General features: G+C 38.9%; 1 protein-coding gene, 1 non-coding gene and 1 pseudogene across 2 annotated transcripts in view; 1 reads left to right on the top strand and 2 right to left on the bottom strand.

Annotated features, from left to right (window-relative positions):
* The first annotated feature begins 1,080 nt into the window (after positions 1-1,080).
* NARS2 (asparaginyl-tRNA synthetase 2, mitochondrial) overlaps positions 1,081-15,534 on the top strand; it is a 130,770-nt gene continuing 116,316 nt past the window's right edge. The window contains exons 1-5 of the mRNA XM_028116070.2: positions 1,081-1,575; positions 4,254-4,363; positions 5,232-5,352; positions 7,720-7,860; positions 14,938-15,018. Of these exons, the coding sequence (XP_027971871.1) occupies positions 1,435-1,575; positions 4,254-4,363; positions 5,232-5,352; positions 7,720-7,860; positions 14,938-15,018 (594 nt within the window). The 5' untranslated portion in view covers positions 1,081-1,434. The remainder of the gene's footprint in view (positions 1,576-4,253; positions 4,364-5,231; positions 5,353-7,719; positions 7,861-14,937; positions 15,019-15,534) is intronic.
* LOC114218800 (tRNA-splicing ligase complex subunit RTRAF pseudogene) lies at positions 8,065-9,011 on the bottom strand (annotated as a pseudogene).
* Positions 9,677-9,784, bottom strand: LOC114218824 (U6 spliceosomal RNA). Its single transcript, XR_003611246.1, has one exon. It is a non-coding gene; the product is annotated as a U6 spliceosomal RNA (small nuclear RNA).

Genomic DNA, 15,534 nt, shown 5'->3' with positions numbered 1-15,534 from the left:
GGTACTTATAGGTTTATGTTGCAATAATCTGTTTTGTTGTCATTCCCCATGTCTAGACCATGAGCTTCTTGGTGGAAGGGACCATGATTTTATTTCCCACCTCGAGACACTCTATAGCACGATAGTTTAGTGCATGGAGCCAGAATTTCTGAGTTTAAATCTCAGATTTATAGGATGTATTGTATATCCTTGAGCAAGTCATTTCACTTTTCTGTGCCCAAGTTCCTGTATCTGTAAAATGGGCATAATAATAGCAGTAACTTTAAGTTGCCAACCCTTACTTTTATCTTTTAATTAGATGGAAACCTTTTCACGATTGTCAGTGAATTATATAATTTTTTTTAATTGCGAGGGGGTGGTGGATAAATTTAAAAGGGTCATTGTTTCCAGGTCAAACAAATGCAGATAATTGTGTAGGGAAAAAGACTTAAAGATTCCAGCAGGCAATGGCTGACATTCCCTCCAGTCTCTCTCCAACATCTTGACAGTCTGTCGTGCCTTCTCTGATTTGCATATACAAGAAGAGGGATACCTTCTCCAGCAAGCTGTCTCTGGCATCCCACGGTTAGGCTCCGCCAGGGAACTGATCACACTTTTATGCAGTTGTCTGTTTAGAAGTCTAATACCACACAACTGTGACGTGAGCAAGGATGATTTTTGTCTTGTCTTTCCTTGTGCTCAGAACTCAGGAACAACTGATACCGTCCGACTAATCCTCTCAACAGCTAAGATTTGATATGACAAACCTAGGTATTAGCTACCAGCTAAGTCTCCTGGAGGCTTTCCTTCTGCATCAGTCCGTCTTTGCCTCTCAGTGTTCCTCGGCATCACCTGGAAGCTTTAGAAATGAACACCTCTTACGCCCCGTCCCAGGTGTGCTCCCCATTTTTCCCAGCAATAACACCTACGGCTGGAAGGGCTTCGCTCCGCCTCTTCTGAGCCTCTGGCCCGCTCCCTCCCCACTCCGTCAGCACCTGCCTCAGGCCCGCCTTCTCGGTAAACTGGAGTCACAAATGCGCACGCTCCTTCTTAACCTTCTCGTAGCGTGATGACGTTGACGTTGACGTTTGACGTACTGGCGGCGGCCCCGCGTGTTTCAGCTAGTGGGGGCGGTCTGGGCTGTGGATTTGGAAGCTACGTGGGACCGTGAGGTGTCTGGGCCGGCTACGGCGCGTGGTTTTTTGGGCTTACGCCGCTGACTCTGTTGTCTCCGCCCAGTCACGGGAGAGGGAAGCGCAGGGGGAGGGTCTGTGGGGATAGAGCTGGAGCCCCTGAAGGGGAAGGGAGCAGCCGGGGTTGGGGGGCGTGGAGCGCCTGCCTGCAGGGCTGCAGCCCAGAATTGGGGAGCAATCGAGAGGGGAGGTTCACCATAGGCAAGGTCCGCACCCGCCGGGATCGGGGCTGCTCCCGAGGAAGGCCTGGGGCAGCCGCGCGATGTTTGGGGCCCGGTGCCTGGTCCGAGCCCTGCGCCCCTGTTCCTCCGCCCCCTGCCCGAGACACAAACCTTCAGCCAGACTGAGCGTGCGGGATGCTCTCGGGGCCCAGAACACGAAAGGGGAGCGCGTTAAGGTCCAGGTGGGTGTATGGGAAGGGGGTGAGTTTTTTGTTGTTTTTTTTTTTAGTGACTTAAACGGCACCTCCACGGCTAGGCTTGCTTGCCTTGTCAGACAGAATGACAGGCAGGGAAAGGAGAAAAGGTAGCCAATTGTGTGCGTTCACACTTTTCTCCTTGTCTACCGTTACTTTTTGCAAAACTGTTGGGATGCCTGTGAAGTCCTGGAACTTTGCTTTCACGGTACCAGGACATTACCTGTAATCTTATTAGTCATACAGCGAAATAAACATTTCCTTTATCCCTCATGATGAACATCCACAGGTAATAGTGGCTGCCTCGAGCTAGCTCCTTGAGAGCTGACACCGTGTCTCATCTGTCTTGGTATTCATACATGGCTGACAGTAAATACTTGTTCAACTAAACAATTGCTTTTATTCAACTTTTAACCACCCCAAGGCCTAAAAATGGGGGTTTGCATATAATGTATGTTTAATAAGTTAGGAGAAAGAGTAGAGTGTTGCAGTATGAAACTCTGGAGTCAGGCTGCCTAGGTTCAAATCTGCCACTTAGTGGCTCATTAATTATGGGCATGTCTCGTATGTATTCTCTGTTTCCTTCTTATGGCCGTGAAGCTAATAGCAGCCTTAATGTCATAGAGTCCTGAAGATTGAGGTGATAGGTATTAAGACTTTTAGAACAGTGGCTCACAGTCAATAAATGTTGGCTGCTCTTATTTCTCTTGTTAATATCATTTGCAACAGCTCCACATAGATTTGTAAAATACCAATTTTGGAGAACAAAATACAAAATATCTCAATATATATTGATTACATGTTGATATTTGGGGCATAATTGGATTAAATAAAATATTAAAATTAATTTTACCTGCTGACCACTAAAACATGCAGAATTACATATGTGGCTCACATTATATTTTTTTTATGTCCTCCCTGGTCTAATGGCTAGGACTAGTAATTGGGGCAATGTGATTGGTACTGGTGGTATAAAAATTTTTGAGAAAATAGAGAGGGACATCCTTAACTATGTGCGGTCAAGGAAGACATATTAAGTGACATTTCACTTGAGTCCTGAAGGATATGAGTTCCTCAGGCAGAGGAACTGGGGGTGGGGTGGGGATAGCATTGTAGGGAAGTTTGATAATAACGTGAACTTTGAGAACTGTATTTTAATTCTAGCTCTATTGGGAACTGTGATTTTAATTATTTAGTGAGGTTATCCTCACTTCTCTAAATATGTTCTCCATCTCTAATATTCACTTCATTAAGTTCTTGTAAGGAATGAGTAGTAAAATATGAAGAGCTTAGAACAGAATCACATTTTTAAACAGTGCTTCACAAATGTTACCTTTTACTAACAAGTGAAAAGCAAGACAGTGGTGTTTTGCGAATTACTATTGATTGAACCTGACCAAAGAGCTCCTGCCTTTGGAGAAGCATGGGGAAGTGAAACCAGAAAGATGGGCACACTCAATTGTGAAAGGCCTTGTATAGGAGACTGAGGCAAATTATACTTATTCAGTGTAGCCCTAGAGTTTAGGGGCTTTCTGGTAGACTTGGGCTCAAATTTGGGCTTTATGTTACTCAGCAGTGTGACCTTCAAGTTATTTAACTTCTTTGAGCCCAGATTCTTCACTTGTAAGACAGATTGTAATGATAATCCACAGAGCCGTTGTGAGGAAGGGATGAGATAGAATATCAAGAAGGTAGTAAAACACTTGTCACATAGTAGATTTTTAGTGCATGGTAGATATTCTTTCACTGAAAAACATTAATGGACTATCTACTATGTGCTTGACAGTGGCCTTCAAAGCAACTAAAGCATGGTTCCTAAACTTTGAAAATATGGACATGCAAATAAGTAATAGAAGAGCTTTAATAGCATTGTCTATAGGGTATTATGGGAACACAAAGTAAGGGTCAAAAACTCTAGTTTTTCTAACTAGAATCATCTCCCTTTTCCCAAGCATGTCTGATAGTTCATCAAACACCATCAGTTGTTTCACACTTTTTCAGTGTCTGCTAGAAGAATATTCCCTTTTCTGTGCTAGTTAAATGTAAGCTGGATGTGATCTGTGAGAACTGTTTTTAGTAGTACTCGTCTACTAGAAGACCTCTCATTTGTACTCACCCATACCTGTCATTTAAATTCAGAGTGTCTTCGAAAGCTTATGTACTAATTATGTTCACATGAAAAGCTTCTTGAGAACTTTGTGTGATACATTCTAAAAGGGAAAAAAACCCATAAAGATGTTTCTAGTCTATGACTACATAATCTCCCTTCTGGGAATTTTATATAAAAGAAGACGAGGGCCAAAATATGTGCCCTGTTATTTGTTATGGTGGTGAAAAGGAGCGAGGGGCAAGAAGAAATACCTGGAATAGCCAATATTGGGGAAATTGATGATGTGAATTAGGCTCTTCACCTAATGGAATGTTAGGCATCTGTTCAGAATGGTGAATTTTATTAATAAAACAAAAAGGTGTGATGCTGAAGCTGTATCTCACTGCAATAAGAATCATATTGAATTAGATATGCTTAGGGGTGAGCTAAAAGCAATTGATTCGTTAAGACAGGATTGAGGACATTTTTTTTCATTTAGTTTTATATGTGCGTGTGTAATGAAAATGTAAAATGTTTATGTGTTTTAAACTCACATTTAGAAATTTCTCTTCATTAGGGATGGATTCGTTCAGTCCGATCCCAGAAGGAAGTCTTGTTCCTGCATATAAATGATGGATCGTCTTTGGAAAGCCTTCAAGTTGTAGCAGATTCAAGCTTTGACAGTAGGTGAGTTTTTTGTTTTTTGTTTTTAAACAAAAGAATCTTTTTTCTTTCATCTCTGCTCCCCATTTCCCTAATCCAGTGTTCATATTGCCCCCTGAGTGATCTTTCTAAACAAACCTGCTTTTCAGAGCTTTGAGGCTCAAGTCCAACTATCTGGAATCAAAATCCTTCAAGCCCAGGCCTTTCCTTTTCTTTTTCTTTTCTTTTTTTCTCTTTCTCTCTTTTATTTTTTTTAATTTAAATTCAGTTAATTAACATAGAATGTATTATTAGTTTCAGACGTAGAGTTCAGTGATTCATCGATCTTTTTTTTTGATTCATCAATCTTATATTAACACCCAGTGCTCATTACATCACATGCCCTCCTTAATGTCCATCACCCAGTTACCCCATCCCTGCCCCCCTCTCCAGCAACCCTCAGTTTGTTTCTTATGATTAAGGGTCTCTTACGGTTTGTCTCCCTCTCTGATTTTGTCTTGTTTTATTTTTCCCTCCCCTCCCCTATGCTCCTCTATTTTGTTTCTTAAATTCCACAAATGAGTAAAATCATACAATTGTCTTATATGATTTTACAATTAGTAAAATCATACAATTGACTTATTTCACTAAGCATAATAGTCTCTAGTTCCATCCGTGTCATTGCAAATGGCAAGATTTCAGTTTTTTTAATGGAGACCTTTCTTCTTCTAACATCTTCACATAATAATATCCCCTACTTATTCTTTGCTTCAGTCTCTCCCAATTATTTGCTGCCCAAAGAAGGATGAAACCTCTCTCATTAAATATTGGAATGTTCTGATAGCAAGTTTTGTATTAAAATGAGGGTTCCATATAATGATATTTTGTTTATGCTGGTTTTTTGTTACTGTAGAGAACTGGCTTTTGGGAGTTCTGTGGAAGTTCAAGGGCAACTGGTAAAAAGTCCATCCAAAAAGCAAGATGTGGAACTGAAGGCAGAAAAAATTGAAGTTGTTGGAAATTGCGATGCCAAGGTATGCTCCAATACTTTAATGAAGACTATTTAGGCTTAATTTAAAACATTAGCAGTCTGTTTTAAGTGTGATTATTGGGAAGATGGCCCTTAGAGCATGTTTCAGTTGGACTTCCCAGATAATTGAAACAGGCTATAGAGCCTGAGGAATGTAGAGAGTGTAGCAAAAAGTATATAGATGATTGAGTTTTATGAGTGAAAGTGAAGTATTAATCTATGCATCTCTTTGGACGCCTGTCACAGTTGAAACTTGCCACTTTCACGAAGATGCCCAGTTAGCCGCAGTGACAGAGACATCGGGGTAGACCATGTTCTTAGGAAAGCCCTCCCTAGAAATGACCTTTTCAGGATCTAGAACTGTGCTGTACCAGTATAGTAGCCACTAGCCACCTGTCGCTGTTTAATATCAACTAATTTAATACTAAATCAATCAAAATTAAATAAAATCAGTTCCGCAGTGGCATTAGCCACATTTCAAGTGTTTGGTCATCACAGGCAGCTGCTGGCTACCATACTGGATAGCACAGATAAAGAACATTTCCATTTATCAAAGAAAATTCTGTGGACAGTACTGGAGTAATGCTCGGGCTGAGCAAAGGTAAGAAATCCTACATTAAGACATGTATGGGGCATCTGGGTGGTGCAGTCGGTTAAGCATCTGACTCTCGGTTTCAGCCCAGGTTGTGATCTCAGGGTCTTGAAATTAAGAACCCCGTCGGGCCCCGTGCTCAGCAGGGAGTCTCCTTGGTTTTCTCTCTCCTTCCCCCTCTGCCCCCACCTGCTTATGTGTGGGTGCGTGCTCTCTCTCTCTCTTCCTCTCTCTCTCTCAAATAAATAAATCTTAAAAATAAAAAAGAGACACGTTTATGCCTATTTTTGCAAGACTTTTTGTTACTAGCTTTTATTTATCACCTGATAAAGAGGTTAGAGGGTATAAAATCATAGGTTATCAATCCAGTTTCTGAATTGGAGAAAATGAGGCCCGGTCAGGTGACCTGACTTGCTCAAGGTTATATAGCTGACTAGTGCCACAGCTGAAATTGATGTACTAGCCATTTGACTCCCCTGTAGTTTTGCTATACTTGTCTTCAAGTATTTAATGAACAAAAAATGAGGAAGTATAGGGAAATTGCATCATTTTAATTCATTTTTATTTCTTTTGGATAATTGGAGGAAAATAAATATAGGGGAATAAGAGAGAAAATAGGCAACTTTTAAAAAAAGTCATTCTGAATAATTTTTAAAGAAATACTAATTGAAATGCTAATAAATACTAATTGACATGTAAAATCTGGAATCGGGCTCTAAGATTTCTGAAAAGTAGACTATGAAAATAATTTGGAACTCAGGAATTGGGAGATGGTAACGATTTTTTGTTCTGCTTTTTTAGAGGGGTATAATGATTATTAAAATTTGCCATGTGTTTTACTCTTCTTAAATTGTTCTCTCTTGGCTTCTGTCTTTGTCATTCACCCTCTCTTCCCCTTGATTTCAGGTTCATTTTTAAAGTATTCAGACATTAGGGAATTCTGATCCCCAGACAGTCTCCAGACTCCTGTTAATGTCATATTTTGACTTTAGTAGATGTGGTACTTATTCTATTATGAAATAAATTAGCATGTGCACTAAAAGATAGATAAGACTAAATGGAATAAGTTATCAGTTTGGCTTTTTTACTTAGCTTTTCTGTTATTTAAACTTTGGTCTGAAGGTTTGTTTCTGTCTTCTTAATCTTGAAACGTGAGGGTAGGCAGGGTGTAATATTTCTATATAGAGTCATAATTTGAAATTTTTGTAAATATATACTGCTCTGCCAGATGACAGAAAGCTGTTGACCCTCCCTCATGTTCTTAGACATGTTGATAAACAGGGAAAAACAGTGCCAATGGATTATAAATGATTGTAGGCTTCCAAGACATTTGGGTGACTTTAAAATTGAACACCAGCTGTGTGTACACAGCTGTAGAAAACATAATCTTTAATATCTGCAATATTCTGAACTTTTATGTGCCAAACAGTGGACTGTTTTGCATAATTATATCCTAATCTCTCTATTTGTAAGTAGTGACTGATATAAGCTAATGGATGGAAATTTGATAAATAACAGATTAGCCTCAGTAATATTAACTTTGCCTGAGGTTCCACACCTAATAAGTAGTAGAGCTGGATTCAAACCCACATCTCTGAATCCACCCACCATTCTACTAATTTGGAATTATGTGGACTATATTCACTTATATTAAGAAACAGGGAAAACATTTTAATTTTGTTTTGAAGCATTACTATTTAACAAGTGTCCTGGAAACTGCTATCATAGAACATTATCTTTTTTAGCTTTTAATTTGTTTTTTTTCCCATTAATTGGCAGGCTTTCCCTTTTAAATATAAAGAAAGGCATCCTCTGGAGTATCTGAGACAATATCCTCACCTTCGGTGTAGAACTAATGCTCTGGGTTCTATACTGAGGGTTCGCAGTGAAGCCACAAATGCTATTCATTCTTTCTTTAAGGTAAGGTGCTTTGTGTGCTTTTAGCTGTTCTTTTTTTTCCCCTAGCTGTTCTGTCTTGTGAAGAAGTTGAATAATTATAACCTTGGAGTATTATCCTGAAAGTTCTGTTAGTCACACTGTGTATTCCAAGCACCCTTTATTTGTGTGGTACTTTTTTCTTTGGCTGATTTGAAATTGTCTTTTTTTTTTTTTTCCACTTTCCTGAACTTTATTAAAGAAAAAGCAATGATGGTAAATCTCGAGAACAATTTTCTAGGATTCTTCCTTGAAAATGTGACATTTGATTTCCAAACACATGCCAGAGCGTACATGGTTCCCAATTGTACTAAGTAGGTGAGAAGCTGAAATCCTAAAATGTTCATCTTCCAACTCTCCCCAGTCTGTGGTCTGTCTTTGGATCAGCAATAATTGCCTGAACAGCTACTATGGCTTCATGAATTTTTGTCTGTAGCTCTCTGAGCTCTTCTATATGCAGCAATCGCAGAATTTGAGCAGCTTCATTAAGAACTGCATCTCCTGTGTCAAAACCAAGAATATGTTTGTCTAAAGCAACAGGCAAGCCCTCTTTCGTTTGATTTGCTTTAGCAACTGCATCCTGGGTCAGGCGCTCCTGGACCAAAATGCGAATTGCCTTAAGCATTACCAGGTAATCATCATGACGCTGAATCTGAAGAAGGTTAGCCAAAGCCATTACACCAGCCTTAAAATCAGGATTATTTACATCCAAGTTGATCAATGGCTCTGCATTTTTAGCTGTATTGTCAGCATTTTTTGTATTATCAGGTACCAAGTCCTTGTATTTTTCAGCATTATCTCCATATTCAAGTCTAACAGCTAAACCAAGAAGCCAGTCAGTTGCTTCTTGTCGCTCTTGAATCTTGAAAGGACAGTTAACATCTTTGAGATACTTTTCAAAGAACTTGGGCCAGTCACTGCTGTGGATGTTTCTTAAATTACCTCTGTCTTCAATCTTGTAGTGTCTGATTTTCTGGTCTTCAAGCCAAACAATAAAGTTTCTAAATTCTGTTTCATCTTTGCAATGAAGCCAGCCCGGTTGTGGTAGTCGAGGGCCGTCAGCTTGCGTCGGAACATGGTCCCCGCGTCTCGCTCTGGTCCCCCGGGTTCGGCCGGGAGAGGACAGGTGAGGAAGAGCGGGCGCGGCAACCAAAATTGTCTCTTAATCACTGGTTTTGAGCAATTAGATTATAATGTGCCTTGGCACAGTTTTCTTTGTTCCTTGTGTTTAGACCTTGTAGAATTTCTTGGATCTGTGTGTTTTAATTTTCACCAAGTTTTTTAGCCATTATTTCGTCATATATTTTTTATGTTAACCACCCCCCCTTTGGAGACTTCAGTTGCCTATATATTAGGCCACTTAATGATACCTTCATAGCTCACTGATATTCTTTTTTTTAAATTCCTTTTTCCCTGTGTGTGTTTTTTTTTTAAAAGATTTTATTTATTTATTTGAGAGAGAGAGAGAGAGAATGAGAGATAAAGAGCACGAGAGGGAAGAGGGTCAGAGGGAGAAGCAGACTTCCTGCTGATCAGGGAGTCCGATGCAGGACTCGATCCCGGGACTCCAGGATCATGACCTGAGCTGAAGGCAGTCGCTTAACCAACTGAGCCACCCAGGTGCCCTCCCTGTGTGTTTTTTTAGGGGGTAATTTCTATTGCTGTGTCTTCAAGTTTACTAATCTTTTCTTCTAGAATGACTGATTTGTTGTTACTCTTATATCCAATGCATTTTTTATCTCACATTGTAGGTTTCATAACTAGATGTTTGATTTGGGCCTTTTTTTTTTCTTCTCTGTGGAAAAATATGGAATGCTTCACGAATTTGCATTTCATCCTTGCACAAGGGGCCATGTGCATCTTCTCTGCATTATTCCAGTTTTAGCATATGTGCTGCTGAAGCAAGCACGATTTGGGCCTTTTTAAAAAAAACACCTTCCATTTAACTCTTTGAACATATACAATACAGTTTTAGTAAAACTTTACAGTTGTAATAGCTGTTTAATAACTGTTTTTATGTCCTAATTCTAACATGTCTGTCATTATAAGTCCTTTTTGATTGATTTGCTGCTTTTATTTATTTTTATTTATTTATTTGATTTAGTGCTTTTAGTCTCCTCATTACAGGTTATGATTTCTTGCCTCTTTGCCTATCTGCTAATCTTTGGTTAGATGCCAGACAGAAAATTTTACCGTGTTGGATATTACTAAGCTTTGACTGCTTTTTATGGATTTTTTTTTTTTTGGTCTTCTTGCTGTCACTTTTTGTTATTATAAGTATAAGCTTTGTAGCTTATTACTAAGCTTCAAGTAGCTTAACCCCTACTTGAAAACTGTTTGATCCTTTTGGGTCTTGTTTTTATAATTTGGTAAATAGGGCTGGAGCAGAGCTCACAGTCTAGGGCTAGTTAATTTCCACTACTGAGGCAAAGACTTCCTGAGTACTTTACCTAGTGCCTTGTGAATTTTGAATTTTTCCATTCTGGCTTGTGGGAACGGGTACTGTTTCCAGCCACACTGTGAGCACCAGGCATTGTTTCCTCTGATCTTTTTGGATGATTCTTTCCCTGGCTTTTGATAGTTTCCCCACATGCATGTGATCATCATTCTTCTACCTAATACTCCAGAGTGACCCTCTGTACATCCCTGGAGTTCTCATCTCTCCTCTCTGATACTCTGTCCTATGAATTCTAGCCACTTTTGCCCCCCTCCGACTCTCAGCTCTGTCCCCTCAGCTAAGGAAGTCTGCTGGGCTCCACCTTATTTCCCCCCTTCTTCCTGCTATGGCCTGGACAATCTCAAGGTACTAAGCAAGGCTTTTGATAGGGTTCACTAAGTTTGTTTCCCACCTCAGGGATCTCTGTCTTTTGTTGTCTGATATCCATTGTCTTGAAAACCATTCTTTCATGTGTATTTTGGTTTTGTTTTTTTTTGTGGGGTTTTTAGTTTTGTTTTCGTTTTTTGTTTGTTGTTTGTTTTTGGTTGTTTCAAGGGGAAGGGTAAATATGGTCCCTGTTTTTCCATCTTGGTCATAGACATATATGTAGTAAGCACTACTTTTAAAGAGTTATTGGTGTTAATCAGGTAGATTGGTACGCAGCTGAAGGCGTTTTGTCTTATTTAGCTTTGCTTGTCATCTGCTTCCCCCTACCCGGGAAAGCCACAGAGGAATATAGTGGTTAAGTTTATGAGGTCAAGGGACCCTCCCCCCAGGTGGATGAGAGGGCCCCAAAGGCCAGGAGTGGCCCAGCAGATGAAGTTCAGTGTTATTCCAAGTGGTTCTGGAGCTCTTCCTATGCCACTTCTCCAGATCCAGCTGATTGGCAGAGATTGTCTAACATCATACCCTTCCCTTGGATGCATCCAAATTCATGCAGGCCCAGCCCTGTTGTAGTTTACCAAGAGTTCTTGCTCTTTGAAAAGCTCCTTCAGAGTTAGTTTCTGGTGAAACAGCTAAAGAGCATTATGGCTTTGAATCATATAGTTTTGAAAAAACAAAGAAAAATAATCACATTATACTATGTCATCCTATTACATAGTTCAAAAGGGTGCATTTCCGTATGCTCTCATAAACTTTCTTATGCAACTTCCATATGGCTTTTCAGTAGTGCTTAACCACACAAGCAGAAAATTTGTTCAGATCTAAAAATGTTTCTTGCCCCATATGGCTTTAAATAGTGGATAGACCTGCTTCAATACTGAAAGTTTTATAGGTTTCTGGCCACTAGATGGTGATATTGGCAGTCCATTGGCAAGTGAGCTTTACCTACTTTATACTTTATACTTTTTCCAGTAATAACTGGAAGCTTTTACAAATGTGTAAACAATTTCACAAACCGGGAAAAATGTGAAATAAAAAAATAAGCAAAATAACATTTTAGGTGGTTGCAAATAATGAATTTTAGCACTACTGGTTATAGTTAAAAAGGCAGGTAATTTTTGAATGCTATCAATTCAGTTTTTAATTGTAAAGCCCTAGAAAATATAATCCTGATAATTCTATAATGTTACCCACTTGTATATATAACACTTAGGATGGAATTGAAATCACAGAGTACGATAGGGCATATTAAATAATAGTTATATGTTATTTAGTATTTGGTACTATTTCTGTGACTTATACTTTAGACTCCCTAAAAGATGTTGAGACTTAAAATCTAAGAGTTTCATACCTTAAAGTATCCTAACTTAAAAGGTACTGTCTAGTTGCTATGTTTTCCTAATATTTCTAGGTTAGAAAGTCATTTTTTGGTTTGAGTATCAAAAATGTTTTGTGTATAAGTTGGTTTGTGCATAAAAGTGACACATTTGCTATGTACTAAAACTTGGATATCTAGAATCCTCAAGGAATGAATTATTTAAAAGAGCTGAGTTTCTCCCATAACAGAGTAGTTAAGCACAATTTTTTTTCCAATTTCCAGTGGAGGTTATCCTAAAATATATTACATAGTTCCCTGGCTTCCTAATTGAGCCAATAGAAGAGTTTACCCTTTCTTGATGAGTCCAGATTCTTCCTTTTGAGTATCAGGTTTTTCCCTCTTCTGTATGGCAAGGCCTTAAGAGCCTTTCAGGGTGTATTCTTTGCCCCTCTGTTGAATGACCCCAGACTACTGTGTCTTTGAGTTCCTGTGACTGCTTTTTATGGATTTTTTTTTTTTTTTGGTCTTCTTGCTGTCACTTTTTGTTGCCAATGGTTAGCAATTGTTGTCATGTTTCTTCCTTGTTGATTCTGATTAAATAATGATGCTTACTTTGTGTGAGTGTAAAAGAAAAACACAGTCCATGAGGTTTTGAGTGATATGCATGGGCCTTAGTATGTGAATTTTATAAATTTCAGATATTCAGTGTCTTATAAAATATCTGGTTCTAAAATGTGTATCAAAAATATTTAGATATTTAGAGGTGGTGGGTGGAATCAGAAAAATTGGGTGAGTAGGGGTGCCTGGGTGGCTCAGTCGGTTAAGCATCTGCCTTTGGCTCAGGTCATGAACCTAGGGTCCTGGGATTGAGCCCCGCATCAGGGTTGGGCTCCCAGCTCAGCAGGGAGCCTGCTGCTCCCTCTACCTCTGCCCCTCCCCCCTGCTGGTGCCCTCTCGCTCTTTCTTCCAAATAAATAGATAAATCTTGGGGGCAAAAAAGAAAAAAATTTGGTAAGTGTGTACTTTTATTTTTGGCTCCTTCTCTGGCCTTCCTATCTCTAATTAGGAACCCCTTTGCTGTAGGATGGGATAAATACCTGACACTGTTACCCTGGTGGAGGCAGACAGTAGTCCCCCACTCCTTGCTGTCTATTTCCTTTCTATTTTTCTACTTCCCTATCCACTTGCTCTTTTTTGGATTTTGTTCTCTACGCTTTATTATTCTACCTTTGGAGCCTCTTCCTTATAGCTTTTGGTGGGAATGTTATAGACTTTGATATATAAGCCTTCTAGTAGCATTAAGGCTTAAAAAGCTGGTGACACCTTTTGAAAGGTTTAGCATTAATTGAGTATTAAGAATAATTCCCACTACTTGAGTGACTTTTTTTTTTTAAACACAGATAGTTTTTTTCATAAGATTTGCAGTTTTGTTTCTTGTGGCAATTGACCAGTTCTAACTTTGGCAATTATATTTAGCCGTTAGATTTTCTCCTCCCTCTCCCCCTCCCTCTCACCACCCTCATTTCCTTTGGATTTTTCACTTCCTTTCTTTGTTTACTGCACTCCTGCTCATAGTTGCCTGTATTCATGTGGAATAAATGATTCATGTCCATGATTCTGGTTCCTAGGAGATAAAAATTTTATGCAGTAGTGTTATTGATTATATTTCATTCATTCTCTATAATGTGCTTTGTGTGGCACCTCTAGGCACGTAGCTCCCAGGTTAAGTATATATTTGAATATTTTCTGAGACTCCTAATTTATAGCTTGAATATTTAATCAGTCTACGTCATAAGACAAGTTGTTAACTGGGTACTTTTTATCATAGCCAGAATACTTGAATTCCACCTTTTTAAGAAGGGAGGGGCAAATTTGGGAGGCGGCTGGTGTAATGCACTGAGACATTTTACATTCCATCAGTGATAGGTATAATTTGGCAGAGATTAAAGGTGCATGTATGAATTCATTGCATTGATTTCAAGACCAAAATTTTTGTGTGAAACACATACTATTCTGCCTCTGCAGTGTGAGTTCACGTGAGCTACCTCGACGCCCACCCGCAACATTTACACTGAATGTAACCTTTTGCCACATCCATAGTCAAAATGAAAGAAGTATAACCTTGAAGTTGGTGGGTTATTTGAATCCTACTAGCAAACAGCTTTTGTGGTTCACTAATGGAAATAGCTCAGACTTCGGAGCGGAAGAATTGAAATTGGGCGCCTTGGTAATAGATGGATTTGATGCTCAGAATCTTCCTTGAGGCAAAGGAAGTGCACTGCCTATGCCATGTGTAGTGTTCTGTGCCATCAATTTGATGACAGACTTCCTAAAAATCATTTCTGCCTTTGTTGCTATTTATTTCTTCAGTCCCTATTTGGCAACTTTAATTTTTCTCCTTTTTTGGTGGTTTGTGACAATTGGGGGGGTCTCATTCCAAAATAACAACTGAACTTCATATTGATCACTTCATAGTCCCTTAGCAGTGTGGGCAACATCGTTGTGCATTAGCTGTGAGTGTGTATGTGTGTGTGTGTGTGTTTGTGTGTGTTGATTCACTACCAGTGTGTTAGAGAAGTGGGAAGAAAAAATACACCAGAGAGACCTTAAAGGCCTAGGTTCCAGTCCTGGCTCTCTCTGCCATCTGTGTGAATTTTTCATTAAGTCTCTCTGGGTCTCAGTTTCCTTATCTTTGAAATCATGTTGGACTAGAGAATGTCTAAGTCAGTTCTTGATTTAAAATTCATTGTGCTTCTCTGCACAGTAAAACACTCAACTTGATATCTCATTAGTTATACTTGGGGGGTTAGAGATTTGATATGGCATTCTATTAGTGCTCTTTTAATAGTATAATCAGTTGTATGATCTTAGAATTGTTTTATATACAAATACGCTGAAAAAAGTGGGTTTTCTTTTCTTCCAGGACTGTGGCTTTGTGCATATTCATACTCCAATAATCACATCCAATGACTGTGAGGGGGCTGGAGAACTGTTCCAAGTTGAAGTAAGTTGTGCTTCCCATCTTGAGGGATAGGTTGCTCTTTGATATTTTTCTTCGGAGGGTTTGCTTTAAATTTAATAATGGTTGTGTGGATAGACCATAACTAAAACTTGAAGATTTGTCAATAGTAAACCTTAAAGAACAGATATAGAAAATTCAAACTTCTCCGATTTCCTGTCCTACTGGCTATATTACTGACATTGTGACTGAAAGGAATGAATTTTAAATTAGTATTACATTTGCTTTCCTTATATAACTGTGAATTGGTGAACTAGAGACACTTGAAGAGATTAATAAAGCTTTTAGGATCTCTTTCATGCACATTCAACCCCCAGTTAATATTTTTGGATGTAAGTTATATTTTAAAAGATAAAATAAGAAAACATACATTAGCATATTTTCTTTTCCAAAGTCTTTAAAGAACACATTTATTTTATAAGAAATTATTTATGTTCCATATACCTCATGAAGGCTCTGGGGTTTTTTTTGTTTTTTTAAAGATTTTCTTTATTAGAGAAA

The sequence above is a fragment of the Eumetopias jubatus genome, unplaced genomic scaffold (genome assembly GCF_037043125.1).
Source record: "Eumetopias jubatus isolate StellerSeaLion01/CBP00866 unplaced genomic scaffold, mEumJub1_p1.0 scaffold_13, whole genome shotgun sequence".
NCBI classification, from domain to species: domain Eukaryota; kingdom Metazoa; phylum Chordata; class Mammalia; order Carnivora; family Otariidae; genus Eumetopias; species Eumetopias jubatus.
This window is presented reverse-complemented; position numbering and strand designations above follow the sequence as displayed.